Genomic DNA, 21,019 nt, shown 5'->3' with positions numbered 1-21,019 from the left:
CGGTAAAGAATCGTTTGCAATACAGTACTCTAATGAAATCTGTTCAAAGGCAGACCTGCAATGCGTATGCTTTCAGTTTGCAAGATCAATCAATATCTAAAAGGCTAACGTTTAAGAAGGGTCTACAGCAAAAGATGTAATAAAATGATGTGTTTGCTTTAGGAACAATATAGTGTTCTCTATGAAATCATGACAGTTACATTCTGAGGGGCTAAATGAGGTGTTAGATTTCCCGTTTCTATCCACAGTTAACGATCAAAGCTCTTCCACTAACCAAAATACGGTCATGGTTTTAAAACTGCACACACACACTGCCTTTTAAGAGCCAGGGGAGAGGCTGTATTTACAATACGCAGCCAGTCTAGGATTGGGCGGGTAGTTAGTCTCTTCACATTTCACAAGTTTAGCCTTTCTTTGAAACAAGTTACAACCTCTATTCCTCTATTAATTTAAAAGCAAACTACGCTTAAGGGGAGGAAGAAAATATTCAGGATGTAAAATCCAAGATCTTGTGGGGGGGGACTATTATGTAACACACACACCCCTTTCTTGCTGCAGTCGCCAATCAATGCAACCACCAAACCAAAACAGAGTCAGAACCATTATGCTTCACACATTCCTTTCCTTCCCATCAACATACATCTTAAAACCAAGTCATTAGCAGAGCCATTGCCTCCCCAGCCATTCCCGGACACCTGGGCAGCTGAGCCCCAAGCAGGCTTTTGTCTAAGCTGCATCTCTCAGAAGGAAGCGAATAGCCTAACCTAAGGTGAGCAAGTCTCCCTTGCCGGGAATAACCCACCACTACAACCTATCATCACGCCTGGCTCAGCATTCAAGAGAAGTGCGGGTGGCAATTCCCCTCCCTAGTCTGGGGGGGGTTAAACTTTCCCAACCACCAACACACACGATAAATCATCCCCTGATCCGGCTGTAAGGCAGTCTCCCTCACTAGGACAACTCTGTCCTCCATCACTCTTTGATCCATGTGATTAGGATAACGTTTCCCACACGCTGTATGGGGGATGACTCCCCACCGTACCTCCTGCACCCCTAACCCAGCCCCATAGAGGAGAGGGAGTAACCCCCTCCCATCCCCAGCACCCTGGAGAGAGGCATCATCATCCAGCGGTACCCATCATCCCCCAGAGGACGAAGGAAGCCAAAGACATTGCCTCCGCCCCCAGCTCAGCTCCCGCATAGGAGAAGGTTTACTCAAGGTAAAAGAATTAATTCCCATATGAAATAAGAGAGTTAAATCCTACCGGGAGAAGGATAACTGGGATATTACCATGCGGAAACCGGGTTAGATCCCCCCTCAAGGAGAGGAAGGGGGGGTCAAACCCCTAGATAAGTCGGTAAATTCTGTGCCACCAGGAGAATGCAGTTAGACCCCACCGAAGAGAAACACTGAGGGTTAAATGCCATCGGGATTATAGATGGGATGCATGAGATGTCATCGTGAATGGAAAAGCAGCAAAGAATCCTGTGGCACCTTATAGACTAACAGACGTTTTGGAGCATGAGCTTTCGTGGGTGAATACCCACTTCGTCAGATGACATGCATCCGACGAAGTGGGTATTCACCCACGACAGCTCATGCTCCAAAACGTCTGTTAGTCTATAAGGTGCCACAGGATTCTTTGCTGCTTTTACAGATCCAGACTAACACGGCTACCCCTCTGATATCGTGAATGGAGTAACCCCCCCTCCAAAAAAGGAACGAGGGGGATCAGGCCTCCCAGAAAGGACAGCTGGGGTGCCATAGTGTTAAGTCTACAGATGGGGTGTCACGGGGGATGGAGCGAGACACCCTCAGATAGGAACTGGGCGGTCAAGCCCTGCAGGGGACAGGCGGGGGTCACGGAGAACTGGGGGGGCTCAAGCACCGCAGGGGACAGGCGGGGGTCCCGGGGAATTGGGGGGGGGTTCGAGCCCCGCGGCGGACAGGCGGGGTGTCACGGGGAATTGGGGAGGGCTCGAGCCCCGCGGCGGACAGGCGGGGTGTCACGGGGAATTGGGGAGGGCTCGAGCCCCGCGGCGGACAGGCGGGGTGCCAGGGGGAACTGGGGGGGGGGGCTCAAGCCCCGCGGCGGACAGGCGGGGTGCCAGGGGGAACTGGGGGGGGGGGGCTCAAGCCCCGCGGCGGACAGGCGGGGTGCCAGGGGGAACTGGGGGGGGGCTCAAGCCCCGCGGCGGACAGGCGGGGTGCCAGGGAGAACTGGGGGGGGGCTCAAGCCCCGCGGCGGACAGGCGGGGTGCCAGGGGGAACTGGGGGGGGGCTCAAGCCCCGCGGCGGACAGGCGGGGTGCCAGGGGGAACTGGGGGGGGCTCAAGCCCCGCGGAGGTCGGGGGATGTCACGAGGGCAGAAGTTAGCGCCCCCCCATAGTCTCCCAGAGAGGGGTTCAGTGCGGCGGGGTTACCATCCCTTTCCCCCACATACACGCACAGCACCGGGTCGCACTCACCTCTAGCAGCCCAGAGCCCGCCGCAAAGCAGCCCAGCGGTCAGGAGCCAGACGGGGGTTAGGAGCGGACAGAGCATCCCGGGGCGCAGCATCGCTCGCTCTCTCCCCGCTCAGAGCGGGCGGGCGGGCGAGGAAAGGGAGGAATTGACCCCTAAGAGATAGGGGAGGGGCGCCCCCAGCGGGCCCGGCTGTGTCCCGCGCCGCGCGGCGGAGGATCACGGGCGCTGAGGAAGCTCCGCTCCCTTCCTCAGAGCCCTGCGCTCCGCCAGCGGCAGCTAGGATTAAGATGGCGGCGGCTGATGCTTAGGCTCATTCTCTCCCGCACCGGTTACCAGGCGGGGGAGGGGGAGCAAGGAAGAAACCAACTCAGAGGGAGGGAGCTGGGATATAAGGGATGGGAGAAACCACCTCATCCCTATGGAGGAGGGGAGCAAACCACTTAATCTTCGCAGGGGTGCAAAAGGAGAGAACTCACCTGAGGCAACAGGGTAGAACCATTTATGGGGGGAACACCCTTATTTCTTGGGGTGGATTAGAGGAAGGAGAGAAATAAAAGCTATTGGGGGGTATTTATGGAGGGGAGAAACCACCTCATGGGGGGTGGATAATATTTCTGCGGGAAATGTTGCGGGGGGGGCGTTGAGGGAAGGAAAGTACCATCGGGGGCAGTAGACAGATGGGAAAAACCATCTCATCGCGGTGGGGAGAAGGTTGTTTTCACTCTCTACCTGGAAGAAACCAAAACTACCCCGCCCTCTCCTTTTCTGGACTCATGTCTCAGCCAGGGCTGGTTGTGCCTCTGCTCTCTCTCGCTGCAGAGTCCAAGGCTTGCTCCTCTAGCGTGGGGATGGCTCCATTCCTTTTCCACTGGAGGGGGAGCGGGAGCATGCTGGTGCTCATGTGCCTGCCCGTTTGCATTGTATTAAACATCATACATTGCAATGCCATCTCACATGATTTGCTCTGTATAGGTAGGAGGGAGGGAGGATGATGCTGATGAACCATCCATTTTGTATTGCATTGCAAGCTCTCATCGCTTGTATTAGAAAGGGAGCAGAATGTAGATGATGATGCTCAATCAATTGTGCACTGTGTTAAGTACCACATAGTGGGCGCTACGAGGATAAAATTAAACAACACTGCAAGGCATACTCCCGTGGTCTGTGCTGGCTGGAGTGGAAGGCAGAGCTAAATGCTGATACGTTATTCAGTTTGCTTTGCAATGCATTTCACACTGCAATGCAGACGCACGTGAATGCAGGGAGGGAAGGTACAGATGCTCAGTTCCTTTTGTGTCGCATTAAACTTCATATCCCACTGCACACTTACACAGTTTTCCACTAGGATGAAGAGGCAGAAGAGTTAAAACAGTAGCACTTAATTATTTAATGTGTGCACATGGAGCGGGTGGATGAATAATAGGAATGTAAAATGCTGTAGTACTAGCAATGCTTTGTCCTTTTTGTATTGTACAGTATTAAGATTCACAAACTGCAATGCAATTAAATCCATCCAGAAACCAAATCCTTCAGTCTTTACTCAACCAGAAACCTAGCTGAAATCAAGGACATTTTTCCTGCATAAGAACTGAGGAAAGATGGTAGGATTTACAGAAGAGACAGTTTGCAGTGTAATTGGCCTAATGCAACAATTATTTTCAGGAGCCTAGATTTTGCTCCAAAGGATGTAGGATAGTTGTCTTCTTTTTGTTACTGTGTACTCAGTTTCTATTGTTGTGATGTTAATTTGTCATGATTTTCTCAAAAGAATTATTTGCATTCCTGCCCTTGAAATTAACTGTATTACAAGATTGCTCTGTATCTTGCTAATACAAAAATAATATTTTGCTCTAGTATACCTCCTTCCACCTGAAGATCTAGAGTTACTTTATAAACATTAACTAATTAAAACATCATGACTCAATAGTGGGACACTATTAAGTCATTCTTTTAAAAATTTACTTTTTAAACATTCCAATTTCTGATACATCAACTTTTAAATAGTATCACCTGACTTCCTAAACATTCCTTTACATTTTTATAAAAGATTTGCCTGCACCCGTGTTAATGTTTACAAAGATAGTTCCAGCAAGTCTGGAATTGACTCAAGGCCCTGATCCTGTAATCGGGAAGTTTTTCCATTAACTTCAAGGGGACCAGGATCAAGCCCTTCGAGCCTGATTCGACAATGATAGGCATAGAGGTCTGCCCACAAATATCACATTGTAGTCTGGTAGCCTATCAGGGAAAATGGTAAAAGAGACTTGCATAAAGTACTGTTAAATGCACAACGTGAAAAAAAAGAGAGAAAAATATGGTGAGGGTTGGTTTGTTTTTTTAAAGTAATCTAAGGCCACAATGCTGCAAAGATTTATCCATATGCTTAACTTTAAGTACATGCGTAAGTCTTTGTAGGATCACGTCTACAGGTGACTTTTGAGTCAGTGTCCCTTTAAGAATTATTAGCCCCATTTTACAGATGGTGAAACTGAGGCACAAAATGCCTCTCTCATCATTGAGTAGTATAAACATTGCTGCATAGAGTAGCTAAACTGTTTTCAGAGTACCTAACAAGCATGCAGACATTCAGATTAGTGAGAAGCCTTTTTATGTACATTAATGCTTTTTTATTAGGACACAGAGTTATTAGTTCTAGCTGGGAAAATGTGCAGGTGCCTCACATGGAAGCAGCCTGCATGTGAATAATTCAGGTGCACAGAACCTGTTCAGCAGTGGAAGGATGACTGTCTCAGCTTCCTTTGTTATTGTTGCTCTTTGATCAAAAAATTAAATCAGAGAGCCAATCTACCTTCCCAGATTTATAGAGCTTCATAAAAGCCAAAGAGATGACAGTTTTGCACCTATTAGCCATTTCACTCCCACAATGAAATAAAAATAAAACAGTTTTGACATCCCTGATATGGTTTTTGTTTCCATATTATTTATATATATTTAAACTCATCATGTGACTTTAGTGCTGGCATGATAGGCAGCCCCAGTAACAGCTCCTGCCACTTTGCCCCACCAATATACCAGCAAAGCAAACTCCAGATGTAGGGCCCATCCAGCCTTCCAGAGGCAACAGGATAATTTATTCACCACACTAGTCAGTCCTTGGTCTAGTCTACTAAAAGACAATTAGTGACAATTATTGTGCTGTTTTGTCTTACTCTTATGGACACTTCACAACTGGGAATTGGACAGAGACCAAACAACTCTTTTCATATAGGCCACCAAAGAGCCATCAGAGGCAACTTTCACTCTCTAGCATCCTGGGCTGGATTTAAACTGGAACCTGCAGGTGAAGATTTTCTTGCATTATCAATCCCCTAAACTATCCATCCCACCTCCAGGATGCTTATTTTAATTTGTCAGCTATATATTATATCTTGTTGACATATGACTGCTTCCTCGGTATGGAGCCAACATCTTGTGAGCATGTATCCTGCTGTACACCAGAGAAGTAGTGAAAGAAGAAACCCAATGTCCCACATCATAAGAGGAGCTTGGGGAGTCTAGTGCTTGGAGTAGGACACTTTGAGATAGAATTCTTGGGTGCTATTCCTAGCACTGCCAATCATTTGCTATGTGCTTTTTCTTAAAGCAAATTACTTAACCTTTCTGTGCCTCGGCTGACCAATCTGTAAAATGGTAATAATAATAATAATATTTCCTTACAGGGGTCATTTGAAACTTGTGTTTGTAAAGTAGTGTGTGATGCTCACATTTAAAGTGCTATGGATATAAACCATATTATTATTAAAACAGATTGTCCTATTAGAAGATGACAGAGAGCATTACAGATGGTCTACAAAAATGTAAGTCAAAATTTATTTTCCCAAGCCCTGGAGCCTGATCCAGGGAGGTGCTGAGCATCCACAACTTCCCTTAATGCCAGTGGGAGTTGTGGGTGATAAGCATCTCTTGGGCTCACCCACAGGGCATGTCGGGGTAGGCCCACTTTCTTTACAAAATACCTTACAAATCAATCATTTCCTATGCAAACTGATACTCAAGGAAAATTAAACCCTTCTGGGATCTTTTTCTGTGAGGCTCCATCCTGAGGGAACAGCTTCCACTACTCAGATTGCTCTTTGAATTTCCAGGGTGCTATTCAGCAGCTGGAGAAATGCCAAAGTGTGCATTGTTCAAAGAGTTTTATGAGAGCTTAATATGATCTCAGAGATGTGCCAAGTCTATCATTACCTGACAACAGAATTTTGTTAGTTCATAACAAAGTAGTAGGGCTTGGCAGCTTGTATAAATACATTTATGATATTATTACTTCCTTGGTGGAGAGCAAGAGGGTGGATTTTTTATTATTTTATTTTAGGTATAAACAGCAGCATAGATACTAATGTCTGTCTGACTTGGCAGTCAAAGACTGCTGGTGTGACAACATCAACTAGAGATGGACCCAGAGCTTCAGGGCAACTGAATCTGACATGTTGCTCACCAGCAAATGGAAAGATTGAAAAACCCAAGAGTCTGAAATCAGATAGCAAGCCAAAGTAGTCCCAACAAATTAATTTCCATCCAGAAGAGCACTTCATTCTACCCACACATTACAACACCTTTTCTAGAACCACCATGTTCTGAAAAGAGCAGGAAACAACATGATAATACCCTGAGGGAAGACAGTCAGTGTTATGCTCCCTGTTTGCCAGTTGTGCAGCGCTGCTTCTAACTGTGCTGTGTAACCATCCATTGGCAAAGTGACCACTGTACTTCACAGCTATCTATTTTGGGGGCTGGATGATGACCCAGACCACTTGCTTTATCAGCAGCTAGAAACTCAATCTCCATTTCTTATTCAAGCCTCCCATAAAAATGTCTTGATTTAACAATCTGTTTAACTGTGACCATTTGGAGGTTCTGTCTGTACCACTTCTGAGTTGTGGATGAGGTTATGAAATTGTATCATGACATTACCGTGTCTTGGAAAGCCTATATGTATGTGGAACCACCATGAGTTAGCAAGGTTGTGTCACATCTTCGCCAGACCAGAGACAATGGTGGGTGACAAGGCAGTCAACAATAGCCTATTCAAAGTAAAATACCTTTGGACAATGGATTTGCTCTATCTGGGGGAAGCTACTTCCTCCTGTTGTCTGAAGGGGGGCAGCGGGGGTTGGGAGCAGTGGAAAGTTACCAAAAGAAGAACAAAAGCAGCAAGTCACCCCCACTCCCCAGCAGGAAGTTATAAAGGGACACATAGAAGGGACATGGGGGAGGGAGCCATTTTACACCAGATTAAGATGAGGGAGGCGGCAGCAGGGGCAGGATAGGCAAGGGAGCAGAAAACCCTGCGTGCCTGATGGAACACAGATGATCTCCCAAGGGAAGGATGAGCTATCGAGGGACATTGCATTTAGGATATATTATGGTTTTCTGTATGATCTGTACTATGTGTGTTTTGTCAAATAAAGAGCAGCAGTGCTAGAATCGGTGCTAAGCCTACCAGTATGGCTTAGTCTACACTGCAAGGTTCGGTTGACATAAGGCAGCTTGCATTGTCTACACTGAAATGCACTACACTACACTGAAAACGTTTACACTAAAATGTCGCTCCCAGTGATGTAACTCACCCACTACGACTATTTAATAACTCCACCTCTGGGAGAGGCGTGGCGTTTAGGTTGATGTAGTTAGGTTGACACAGTGTCAGTGTAGACGCTGCATTGCTTACATCAGAAGTAGGCAACCTATGGCACACGTGCCAAAGTTGGCACATGAGCTGATTTTCAGTGGCTCTCACACTGCCTGGGTCCTGGCCATTGGTCTGGGGGGCTCTGCATTTTCATTTAATTTTAAATGAAGCTTCTTAAACATTTTTAAAACCTTATTTACTTTACATAAAACAATCTTTAGTTACATATTATAGATTTATAGAAAGAGACCTTCTAAAAACGTTAACATGTATTACTGGCATGCGAAACCTTAAATTAGAGCGAATAAGTGAAGACTCGGCACAGCACTTCTGAAAGGTTGCCAATCCCTGGCTTACAATGACTGCTGCTGCCTTTCAGAAGGCATCCCACAATGCCCCACACTGACAGTTTAATCAGTGCAAGTGCTCCTGGTGAGGATACGCACCATCAAAACCAGAAGCATAGTGTAGAATGCAAAAGCAATATAATTACTTGGGTGACTGTAAGTCGACGTAACTTAGGTCGATTTAGTTTTATAGTGTAGACTTGCCCTTAGTGTTTAAGTGTTCACAACTACCACGTTGGCCCTGAAAGAGAGAAACTGTAAACCAGAAGCCAGGGCTGGCTCCAGGCACCAGCAAAGGAAGCAGATGCTTGGGGCGGCCAATGGAAAGGGGCGGCACATCCAGGTCTTCAGAGGCAAGTCCCCCTCACTCTCTCTTGGAGGGAAGGATCTGCCACCGAATTGCCGCTGAAGAATGAAGCAGCACTGTAGAGCCACTGCTGAAGTGCTGCTGCTCGTGGCTTTTTTTTTTTTTGCACTTCGCTGCTTAGTGCCACAAAAAAGCTGGAGCCAGCCCTGCCAGAAGCTTCACACCTTTTGGGTGGAGTTCTAGGAGAGAGCTTAAGTACCAGGGAGCTGAAGGGTCAGTCCTGCATGCAGAGGGGCTAGGGAGCTGGATGGTGGGTTCCAACACTCAGAGTGGGGTGCTAGATAGAAGGTCTGAGCTGGGAGAGCGTGCCTAGGGATTTGGAGATTGGGTCCGTGGCTGGATTCCAGTCAGGGCCCAACAGCTTGAAACATCTCGGGGATCTACAGCAACACAGGCTTGGATTCCCCTTGTAGCAATCCAGCTGGGCTAGGAAAGGGCACTTGCTAGGATGTGTGACACCAACATATGCTAGATAGCACATCATGTCAATAGCAGCCTCTACCCCAGCTGTTGCAGTGTGCAGCTAAGTCCTGACATTCTATCAATGCTTCACCAGCTGAGTGTGTGGTACACTGTATATTTTTCTTTTGGGTGGTGAGTAGGAGCCCGACCCAACAAATCCTTACTCACACAAGTAATCTTATTGACTCAATGCATAATTAAGGACCACACACACAAGTAAAGGTTTGCAGGGCAATTAAAAGACAGCCACTGATGCATGTGTGATAAGGTACAGATCTGCTAAATTTTCCATGCTTGGGAGTCCATGTCAGAAACAGAACTGTGCACTGATTCTGCGTGGGAACTGTACATGTATTTGGAAATGATTCACAGTAGTCTGGACAGTTGGCATATACATACAAGACAGTACTCTCTGCAATGGAATACATTTTTCAAATTTAAATCAGTAAACAACCTGATCTTATTATATACAGCAGAGAATATAGTATTCAAAAAGCATAATCCAGAATGACATGGCTATTACTGTGTCCTAAAATGGTGAAAACAACATTAAATAACACTACCATCCCAGGTACGATGGTAAATTATTTAACTTGAGGTCTACTAAAACATGTGCTCCTAACATCTCTTTTCCAACTTGAGTGCCATCTCATAAACAGTTTATCAAAAGGAAAAATATTGCAGCACTTACCTAAATAGTCCTGATCCTGCAAAACCTACGAAGGTGAGACACTGCGGAGAGAATATTTCAGGGCGCCTTTATGTAGATAGAGATGTTTTCCCAAATTACCTAAATTTTTAAAAAATGAATGCATCTGCAATTGTGTCACTTTGTGCTATGGCACAACCAGATCTCAGGGCTTGTCTACACTACCAGCTGGATCAATGGGTAGTGATTGGTCCAGCAGGGCGATAAATCGACCGTCGATTGCTCTAGCGTCAACTCTGGTACTCCAACTCAACGAGAAGCGCAAGGAGAAGACACCGCTGTAAGTAGATTTAAGTACGTTGACTTCAGCTATGTTATTCACATAGCTGAAGTTGCCTAACTTAGATTGATCCCTCATAAATTAGTCTAGGTTGGGCTGGGTCAGAATGGAGCTGAGAGATTTCCAAGGAACAGGTAAGTGCTGCAGTGTCTCAGTAACTAAAATTCTTCCATCACAGTCAGGGTTGATTAAGGCCCTGAGTCAGTAAAGTCAATTAAATTTTAAGTATAAAGTTAAGAACATTTTTAAGTGTTTTCCTGCACTGGGGACGCTACATCCCAGAACACTGATAAAGAGTGTTGTGGTGTTGGAAATGCCAGTTTTGGATGAGACATAAAAATAAGGTCCTAATCCTTCATAATCATCAAAGATCCCTGGGCACTTTCCTAAGATTGTTAAAGATGGAATCCTAACCAAATGCCTTGCATTCTGCCAACCTAAATTCACCGTGCAATTTCAGGGTGAAATTGAAATTGGTTCCTGTCCAAAACTTGGGTAGTGCTGTTTGCTGTTAAACAGCTGTTGTGCTTTATGACTTTAATTGATGGAGCAAGAGATCCCTCTATTCTTTATACAAATTCAAGATGCTATTATTTTCATAGGAACTCCATACAGAACTAATGTAGGCTTCGTAGTCTTTCCCACCAGTCTTCCTCAGACACCTTGGCCTGCCTCTTCATCGCCATAAATATGCAATTTTGTTTTTACTAGTAACCGATAAAATGGAACAAAGGCCTCTTGGCAGAACCTGTTTTCTTTTAAAACTGAAAAACTAGTGGACTGGTGTCCTTGAAACACACAGCATGACTAATGCTTGGTTTACAAGGATCTAGGAGCACACATATTTCTTGCACTTGTCAGAATGGAGCTGAGCAGCCAGAAATGAAAAGATAAGGCTATGACTAAAAATGAATGCTTCGCTGCTTCTTACTTCAACGAGAGGTGTGTATCATGCATGGAGAGGCAGGGTTCTTGACCAGCAAACTCAGTCTATAATAGGGATGAGCCTGATCCACAAAGCCAGAACCAGTTTTGAACATGTTCAGAGAACAAAGTGGTGTTCAGTTACAGGGGTTACGCTGAGACCCTTATAGAAAAAGGGACCAGGGCACAGGCACTGACTTTTGTTTCTGCTGATGGGTGCCTTCCGGAGTCACTGTGTGCTCTATGTGTACTCCTGCCACCAACTGGTGGCTTTTTGGTGCTGAGCACTGCCTATTTTTTTCAATGGGTGCTGGCACTCTGGAGAATCCATGGAGTTGGTGCTTACGGCACAGAGACCTACCCATGGGAACCCTAACCCTAGCCCCAAGTCCTCTAATACTAATTGGAATCCTAACCCTAGCCACAGGTCCCCTACCCATAGGAACTCTAACCCTAGAGTGGGATTCCTAACCCTACAACAGTGTAATATATCCATAAGAACCCTAACCCTAACCCCAACCCCATATCACCTATTCAGAGGAACCCTAACCCTAGGCAGGGAGACCTACCCATAGGAACCCTAAACCTGGTGTGTAACCCCTACTCATAGGAACCATAACCCTACTGCAATTCCCCTACCCATAGGTATCCTACCTTACCCCTACCCTAGCCCCAAGTCACCTTCCCCTAGGTTGGGGGCCCTATCCATAGCTATCCTAACCCTAGCCCCAACTCCCCTACACATAGGACCCTTAACTCTAGGGTGGGGATTCCTACCCATAGAAACCCTAACCTTAGCAACAAATCACCTACTCATAGGAACCCTAGCCCTCACCCCAAATCCCCTAATCACAGGAACCCTAACCTAAGGGTGGAGACCCCAAACCATAATAACCCAGCCCCAAGTCCCTTACCCACAGGAACCTTAACCCCAGCCCCACATCCCCTATGCATAAGAACCCTAACTCTTGCCCCATGTCCCCTACACATAGGAATCCTAATTTGAGCCCCAAGTCCTCTACCCATAGTACTGCTAACCCTACCAACCAGTCCCCTAACCCTCGAGTGAGGGGACCTACCCATAGCACCCCTAACTCTAGCTCCAAATCCTCTATTCACAAGAACCCTACCCCTAGGGCAGGGACCCTTACCCAAGCCCCAAGTTACCTATTGTCATGGTGTGTGCACACACCCCTTTCCCTTTTGGGGTGGGTCGTGGGTGAGGGGGCACCGCGGTTACAGTCTATCAGACTGTCCTTGGATGCAAGTCAGTACAGCCTAAGGGCCAGAGTCAATATGGCTGCCCTCAGGATCAGGGCTTCAGGGCCTAGTAGCTGGAGTCAGGGTCTGCCACCCGGGGGATGACAGCTAGGGTAGGGGGACCCAAGCCCTCCCTGCTCCACTGGGTCCCAGCCCAAGGCCCTGTCAGTGGCAAGTGTTGTCACTACCCAGTCAACAGGGATGCTATAGCAACACACCAACCTTCCTCGGGTGGAAGATACCAGTCACATTGCCTCTCTGGGCCACTTCCTACCATGTTTCCTGAAGCCAGGGTCCATACTCCGTCGGGATCTCTGAGTTTCTCAGTGCAGGTAGCTCCCCAGTATTCTGACTCCAGTTGGCCACCCCTAGGCAACAAGTCTCCAGTCTGGTTCTTGGGATCGCTGGTTCCCGCAGTCAGGTACTGAAGCAGTTCCTGGGCTGGTGCCTCCACCAAGTGTCCTCCTTTCTCAGTGGTCAGACTAGAATGAGCTGGGCTGCTCCCTTTTATACTGAGGCAGCAGTTGGAGCACGCACAGCATGGTCTGAGGGATGAGACTTCCACCACCCATAGTGTGGGGTTAACCCTTTCTTATCTAGTGCGGAATATGCTCACCTTGTTACACCTATCCAGAGGAACCCTAACCCTAGGGCGGGGATCCCTACCCATTGGAACCCAAACCCTAGGGCAGGGACCCCTACCCATAGGAACCCTAACCCTAGCACCATGTGCCCTACTTATGGGAACTCTAACCCTTGGGCAGGGACCCTTACCTACAGAAACCCTAACCCTAACCTCGAGTCCCCTACTCATAGATGCCCTAACCCTAGGGCAGGGACCCCTACCTATAGGAGCCCTAACCCTAGGGTGGGAAGGCGAGGCTCTGATCTGAATTCTTTGAGGTGTTTGGATCTAGGGCTTATTCCCATCTCTATTACACACTCAGTGCTCTTTCTAATGGTTCCATATTGTTTAAATCTGGCCCTAGGTAAAGTTTATGCTGTTAATGGTAAATTAGTGACAATGACAATGACTAATCCCTCTGGCAGGAAAATGCAGGGAAGGGAGGAAACTTCCTTCACTGAGTTTCCTTTGAATTCTTCCATCATGGGTAGGGGATTTGAGAGCATGTGGTAGAGGAAAGGGTTTGGTGCTCAAACCCCACAGCTTCCCCCATGAAATCCAGGTGAATCTTGGAGGATTTGATGATGCACAAAACTAACCATGTGCCTCCACAGAAGCTCCAGGCTCCATCCCCTCTGGCTCTTGGACAGTGAGATTCCATTGGAATCGCACTACCAGAAACTCATTTGCCCATATCTCCTCTTGAGCTACATCTGAGAGGAGGCATCCAAGTGTGGAGGGAATCTGCTGGGAAGTTAACACAGTTCATGTCTCACAGATGGCTGCATAATGTTGTGGGAGTTGCAGTCTGTTGCTTCTCAAGAGCTGGCCCATTCCCATCTCATCATTATTCTTTTTTCCACTGGATAAATCTGCCAGAGATGCTCCAGGATATTATTTTATTTAAAATTGGCTTCCAGTATTTAATAGGACTGAAACCACTTCACCATAGTGGGTGGAGATGAGAATAGGAGCAGATAAACTGGGATGAAAGTAAGAAAACAGAAAGTGGGGTGAACAACAGGAATCGTTTCCAGACAATGGTTTGAGATCTGTAAAACTGTGCAACAGTCTCCCGAAGGAATGGTGGAAGCTCCATCTCTTGGGACATTTAAAACAGGACCCAACAACAAAGCACTAGAAACTATATTGTAGAGAGCAGCCCTGCACTGGCTAAAGTGGAAAATGGACTAGATGACTTACAGGTCTTCCTCCCTGCTTTCTATGATTCACATTGTTCCAGCACTGTGTGAACAAAAAGATGCTGTGAAAATTAAAATGTCTTCAGATCCTTTGGATGATAATTTTTACAGACTCTTTTTTAGCCTTGGATCTTGATTGTACATATTGGGGGAGGGAATAAGAAGAGGATTGTTTCCCCCCCCCCTCCATTTGAAACTTTGCAGCGTGCTCTTTGATCATCTCAGAGGATTGATTTAGGGGATGCAAATGAAGGCCTTGGCAATCTGAAGATGAAAATCTTCTCCCCTGACATTTCTGAGAGCGTTCAGAGAATTCTCAATAAGCCACTGAACTACTGACTTATCAGAAAATAAAAAGGAGGAAAATTCAGTAAGGCAGGGAAAGGAAAGTACAGAAAAACAACCAGCATTCTCCACAAAAAGCTAGCAGCACCTGCAAACCTCTTCTGCCTTGTTTATTTCCCTTCCCAGTTATACCAACATATACCAAAATATGCAAACAGAAACATGAAAACAACAAAGGTGAAATACAAGCCCCCTTCCTTACAAAGGGGTGGACTGAATATTCCACAACATAATCATAATATTTTATAGTTCATTAGCACCTCTTATCCTAAAACCTCCCGGCATTTTACAATAATTATGGAATTAACCTTCTCCCAACACCCTTCAGAAGTAGAGAGACACCTATTATGGCTGTTAGGGGCATTATAAATGAGTAAGAGAGACAATTAATATTATTGCTGTTTTACATATTGGGGATACCGGCACAGAGAAGTTAAGTGACTTGCCCAGGGTCACACTGAAAATCTGTACGGAAGGCAGGAATGGAACCCAGAATGTTACACTGAGACAATTAAACTAGATTCCCTATGAAGTATGAAGCCATCATTCAAAGTCACTGGAAGCTCTTCGAAGTGTGGGACTTAGAGCCTGTTCCCACTGAGGTCAACGGGCACAGGACCGAGCCCTTAAACTCTCTCTGTGCCATAACTTCCCTATTTCTTAAAATTAGGATGATAGTACTCCTCTGTATCATGGGTATGATGTGAAGCTTAATTAATTAGAGCTAATAAAGTTCTGGAGATCAGTGGGTGTAGGCGCTAGAGAGCTGAAAAGCACAGGATCACTGTTGAAATCATACAACCTGCTGATGCTTTTTATTCTTCACTGTCATGGTACAAAGTATCTATGTGCAACAGGCTTTCCATTTTGTGCCTGTCTGCCTGCGTGGGTGCAGGGGTGGGGATGGGAGCAGGGAGAGGAGAGCCATGGCATGAGAACTCCCTCCCCAAGAGCCATGCTGGAATGTAAAGGCATTCTCCATATCACTGCCCTGCCCCGCAACAAGGTTCTTCCTTTTTAGGCTTAAGAAAATGGATGTCAATTTATTCTTTATTACTAATTCAAAAAGGAACCTAAAACATGAGAGTTCCCTTCTACGAAGGGTGTAGTTTAAGTCCAATTATGTGCTATTAGTGCATTTGCTCTTTGTTCCTGTGGCATATTAATTGCATGTCTGGTATTCTGGTAATTAACACAATTATGCTCTCCCCCCGCCCTCTTCAGTAGACCATGAAGACTTGCATTTTACTCAGACAAGCTGTTTTCAGCAGCTATAAGAAGGCTCATGATTTATTATTTATATAATAAAAATAATGAAATCAACAAAATCAACAGAGCCCTGAGTTAGAGCTATAACTGAGAAGTGCCACAAATTTTCTTCAGCAATAATAAAAGCTGGTGGCTCTCTCCCACTGGGTTGCAGTCTATCTAGCAGACTTCTAATGTGAAACCAAATTATAAGCCTCTGTCCGTGTGTCTGGCATTTTAATCAGTGGCTAGAGGAGGGGAACTGTGCTGGTTCTGCCACACATGGCCATACCAGGAATGCTGCAGCTATTTAAGGACTCACTCCTGCCAAGCATCAAGAGCTCCCAACTCCCATCAGTTAGTGAGAAACAAGGATGCTGGTCACCTTGCAGGAGCGTACCTAAGAACCAACAAGGGTTGTTTATACCAGGGTAGATTATCACAAAACAAACAGGTCTTGGAGCTTGTTGGTGTTTTATCTAGACACAGTGATGAACAGCTCTGCAGTAATTTAAATCATCCCAGGCCTGGGAGCTCACCATGTGCACAAGTCTTCATTCCAGCCCTGTAAGGCTATGGCTACGCTGCATACCTTACAACGGCACAGCCGAGTCGCTGCAGCCACGCCGTTGTAAGGTGCACAGCGTAGCCACTCCTTGTCGGCAGGAGAGAGCTCTCCCACCGACAAAATACAACCACCTCCAACGAGGGGCAGTAGCTTTGTCACCAGGAGTGTGACTTCTGCCAATGAAGCACTGTCCACACTGGCCCGTTTCATCATTAAAACTTTTGTCATTCAGGGGAGCATTCTTTCACACCCCCTAGCAACAAAAGTTTTAAACGACAAAAGTGCCAGCGTAGACAAAGCCTCACTCTCTTTTCTGCTTTGTGTAGTGAAAGGACACACAGCAAATACTAGATTCCATGAGTCATGTCACTTACTGTATTGCTGGAAGGTGCTCAGATACCACAGCAAGGAGGGTGGTATATATAGAATAGAATGTCACATTGTATTTAGCTTTCTTTCAGCTGGTGAAGTAGATAACTTGGTATAATGTGTGCCTCAAAGGTACCTTCTGCTTTTCTTTCTTGAAGTGAGCTATCTTTTTTTTAACCAAATGCCTACAACCATGTGACCACCTTATACTGTGACACTATCAGATTTCACCTGCTATGCAAGGTAAAGATAGTTCAAGATGGGGAAGAGAGATGGTGACCTGCAATTAGCACCTGTCATAGGTGCTTTACCTGGATGTGTTTGGGGTGGGTGGAAGAGGATGTAGGCCATTGCTTCTCCCTTTAGCACATCCCTGCAGAAACAGGGCAGGATAGGAACCTGGTACTGCATCAAGTACTAAATCGAGTAGTAACTAATGCACGAGGGGGCGCTGTATGGTCCCATGAGGGTAGGTGACCAGCTGATATGGGGGCAAAGCCACATCTCCAGCCCCCTTAGATACAACTTCTGTCATCCAGAAGCAGGCACTGGCAGGGGCACATGCTGGTCCTTTTAGGGGAAAACAGTCAGAAGAGAAGTTGATTTTTTGAGCAATAGTAAGGAGCTCAGCATTAAGGAGCACAAGCAAAAGGACTCAGGAAGCCTCGGCTTAGCCACTCCCCACAACCCAACACAGCTCTGATGACCAAGGGCAACATTTCCCCATGGCTTTTAAATCAAAAAAAAGGGAAAGAGGGAACAGAAGGGATAAGAATCTATGGAAAGGAAATTACATCAGAAGATAAAAATCAAGAAAGCAAGGGAGAAAGGAGGGAAAGCACTAGTGACTTCACATCTGCTGTACCATTAGCACCAACCGGCATCAAAGTAAAAAGTCTCACTAAACTCCAAGATTATTAAAAAACTAACAAACAAGAAAAATGCCAGACATCCTCTGGGTCCTGCTGTGATGCTTTTGAGTAGTGGAAGTAGAAGGCCAGTCCTGCAAGGTGTAGGTCACCACACCTCCCCAGTGGCCACAGCATTTTACAGGATGTGGCATAGACTGCCAGTAAAGAGACAGGACCGTTTACACTGGCAGATAGCCTTTAACCAGGGCCATTTCCAATCCCTTACTGGGGACTTCTTGTTTTGCTGATTGCATTGCAGTACCCATGAGTCCCCTCAGGAAGAAGAGAAATGAAACTCAAGCAGGTAACTATCAATATGAAGAAAGAGCGTGCGTTGCCTTTTCCAGAAAACCCCATCTGGAATATTTTTTAATTTGAATCATTGACTCTATCAGACCATGGCTAGCTATGATAAAGGGACAGAAAAGACACTGACCTTATATTATACTGTCTATCAGTAATGCCAAGGAGTCCCAAACAGGTCTTAAAATGTCAATTTCTGTCCCCCACGGCTCACAGTCTACGACTGCATAAAGGAAAAGTAGTGGTATCTAGTGGTTAAAGCAGGTGCTCCTGTGTTCTATTCCTGGCACCTCCATTGATTCAGTCTGTAACCTTAGTCAAGTCACTTCATCTCACAATGCCTCACTTATCCTCTCCACATAATGCCACTTGCCTATCCCACAGGGATGTTGTGAGATGTCATTAACTAACGCTTGTAAAGCACTTTTAAGATCCTAGGATGAAAGAGTCTCTAGGAATTCAGAGTATTATTATTTTGATTAAACTGGCAGCCTGATTAGATGACCCTGGAGACTGCTGTTAAATGACCACATAAATCTTAAACTGAGAGCGATTAATTTTCAAACATACTGAGATGTTTACAGCCTGCTTTTTTTTTTTTTAAATATACAGTGCTCTACGTGCAAGGATATTAAACCAAGAATATTTTGCAAGAAGATAGAGAAGCACCTCTACCTTTGTAATAAGGGTACATGGCTCATCTGTTCACTTCTGTATTAGCCTGAAAGTGAGTTAGGTTTGGTGGAAATTGTTTTTTAAAGTCATGGTGGAGTGGGTAACAATAAGGAGCCTGTTAAGCAGCACTGCCCGCAGTAGACCATAGATTTGATGTATGCTTTTATCCCTCACTATGTAACTATTCCCAGAGGCTTCCATGATGAGCTCATATTTATAAATTATGAAAGAAAAAACTAACTGAAGGTGCATATTCTGCAGCCTGAACACATGATTTAAAGCAGTGTTTCTCATCCATCAATTCGGGGAGTCTCAGAGATCTCCTGAACAGCAAGCCAGTCCCTGGTATCAAAAAGGTGGAGAAACACTGATGTAAAGAACCACATTTTGGTTTGTGTTTTTTCTGCAGCATATTTGGATATTTTCTTTAAAAAGTGCAACGCTTAAAGTCAGTCACCTGAATCAGGATTTTGATCTTTAGACCAGTGCTGAAGACCAGCTTTGGAGCCCAGTTTTTTATCCAGGAAGGATGCGCAGCTGGACCTGACAGCATTTGAGCAGGGACCTTCATTGAGGTCTGACCGACTTGGTGCCCTGAGCATCAGTAGCAGGGATAGCTCAGATTGCTGCTGATGTGAAGTAAATACAAGGGGAAGGAGCTATGTTGGTGTCAGTTGATCCACACCTATTGTGGTTCCAGATGCACAGTTAGTTCAACGCTTGCTTTATCCTCAGTGCTACTCCTTTCCACAATTTTTAGGATAACTATTTCAATACCACTACAATTTGAATCTTCAAACAATAGCTTGTGAAACAAGACAGGGCTTCTGGGCATTAGCCTCTGAAAGGGATAGTATTTTCTTCTTCCACATTAGCTGATGAACTGCACAACTGCTACTACATCACCAGTCAGTTTAAATGGGAAAAACTGGCTTTCTTCCATTCCTGCAAGTAATATTAGCAGACTGAATCTAATAAAGCAGAAAAGAAGCATGTATAGCAGAACCACAGGACACAGAACTGGTCCTGGCCTGCCTATTGCCAAAACATATGCTGCCAGTCTTCTTCTCGGGGGAGACTGGAAGAAAGGTCAGCATGGAGGGTGGTTTGTGAAAGACAAAGACAAGGGGCCTGTCAGAGCTAATTGCTTACAGGAAACTGAAATATAACTATTCCCCTCTGCAGCAACTGGAAGATGCAAAAACCAGATGGTGCAATGGACAAAAGGGTTTATCAGATCAGCAAGCCCAGATTCAGAGAATGCGTTTCTGTCTCCCTTACCTTCCTGAGTTTTCTTCAGAGCATACCTTTCGAAGATATTGTTTTTAGACATGTATTTGCTCACCATTGGCTTTTTTATGATAGGTGATTGGAACTGTCCAGGAAGGAGAGTTGTTTTGCTGCCTATACGTGAGCAGTTTAAATTACAGGGATGTAATCAGTCCTGGTATAATTCCAGTGAGCAGCAGTTACATCAAAACCTAATTTGACCCAATGCACTGTGCATTTAATTGATGTAATGCAAAGGGCATGTAAAATAATTCAATCACATAAACCATGTACATTTTCAGGAGGATTGTTGAGTTTGCATCTCAGCCAGATGTGATGGCTTAATGGCTTAAGTGTCAAGTTCCAGGTTGACCCACTGAAAGCACAGATTTGAATCCCGACAGGATTAAGTCAGCCCTTTGTCCTCCTGCAGCAGATAAATTAGACCTATGCAGGGTAATACTTGGGGTCACTCAGCTCAGAGTTCCATAAGAACCAAGGTCCTGTCTGCTCTGGTTGAACATTAAATAGCACTCCACATTTTGTCCCAGATTCCTCAGCCAAACCATCCCCATCACTGTGCAGAATGTTGGGTAGTTGCTGAAGATGACTGTGTACAGATCAGCTTCAGTCCTACAACTGTACCCATCTGAGGGGATTCCTGCATATACATAGAGCCCAGCTGACTGGGTCCTCCCAGATGAATCCAATTGCAAGGCTGGCTCAAAGCTTGTAAATCTCTGGGAGCAACATGAGAGTGAAAGGTGATATCTGAGTTTAACAAATAACTATCTTCCATGCCGCTTCATCCACTGCATGCTCACATCCTGAAACAACTGTTGATACGTTCTGTGAGACGCTATACGTGGGCCCAGTCCTGCTGCTACTGAAGTCCACATGAGCTATGCCACTGAGGCGAATGACAGCAGGATCAGGCCCATTGGATGGTTCTAATCTATGGGAAGGCTTAGGCTGGCCCTTATTTTCTATATCACAGTCTGCGCAACTGGCTTTGTAAGGACAATACAAATGTCTGTT

The 21,019-nt window shown here is 45.7% G+C and overlaps 1 protein-coding gene across 5 annotated transcripts in view; it reads right to left on the bottom strand.

Moving 5' to 3' along the window:
• Nucleotides 1-21,019, bottom strand: part of LOC115637086 (beta-catenin-interacting protein 1) — a 126,936-nt gene that overhangs the window by 58,012 nt on the left and 47,905 nt on the right. The window contains exon 1 of one of the 5 annotated variants that reach the window (XM_030537947.1): nt 2,470-2,815. The exons of the other annotated variants lie outside the window; for them this stretch is intronic. Within the exon in view, the coding sequence (XP_030393807.1) occupies nt 2,470-2,560 (91 nt within the window). The 5' untranslated portion in view covers nt 2,561-2,815. Of the gene's footprint in view, nt 1-2,469; nt 2,816-21,019 lie in introns of those variants that run through there. 5 annotated transcript variants of the gene reach the window in all.

This window comes from Gopherus evgoodei, chromosome 18 (assembly GCF_007399415.2).
Source record: "Gopherus evgoodei ecotype Sinaloan lineage chromosome 18, rGopEvg1_v1.p, whole genome shotgun sequence".
Classification (NCBI taxonomy): Eukaryota; Metazoa; Chordata; order Testudines; family Testudinidae; genus Gopherus; species Gopherus evgoodei.
Note: the sequence above shows the minus strand (reverse complement) of the source record. Positions and strands in the feature narration are given on the sequence as shown.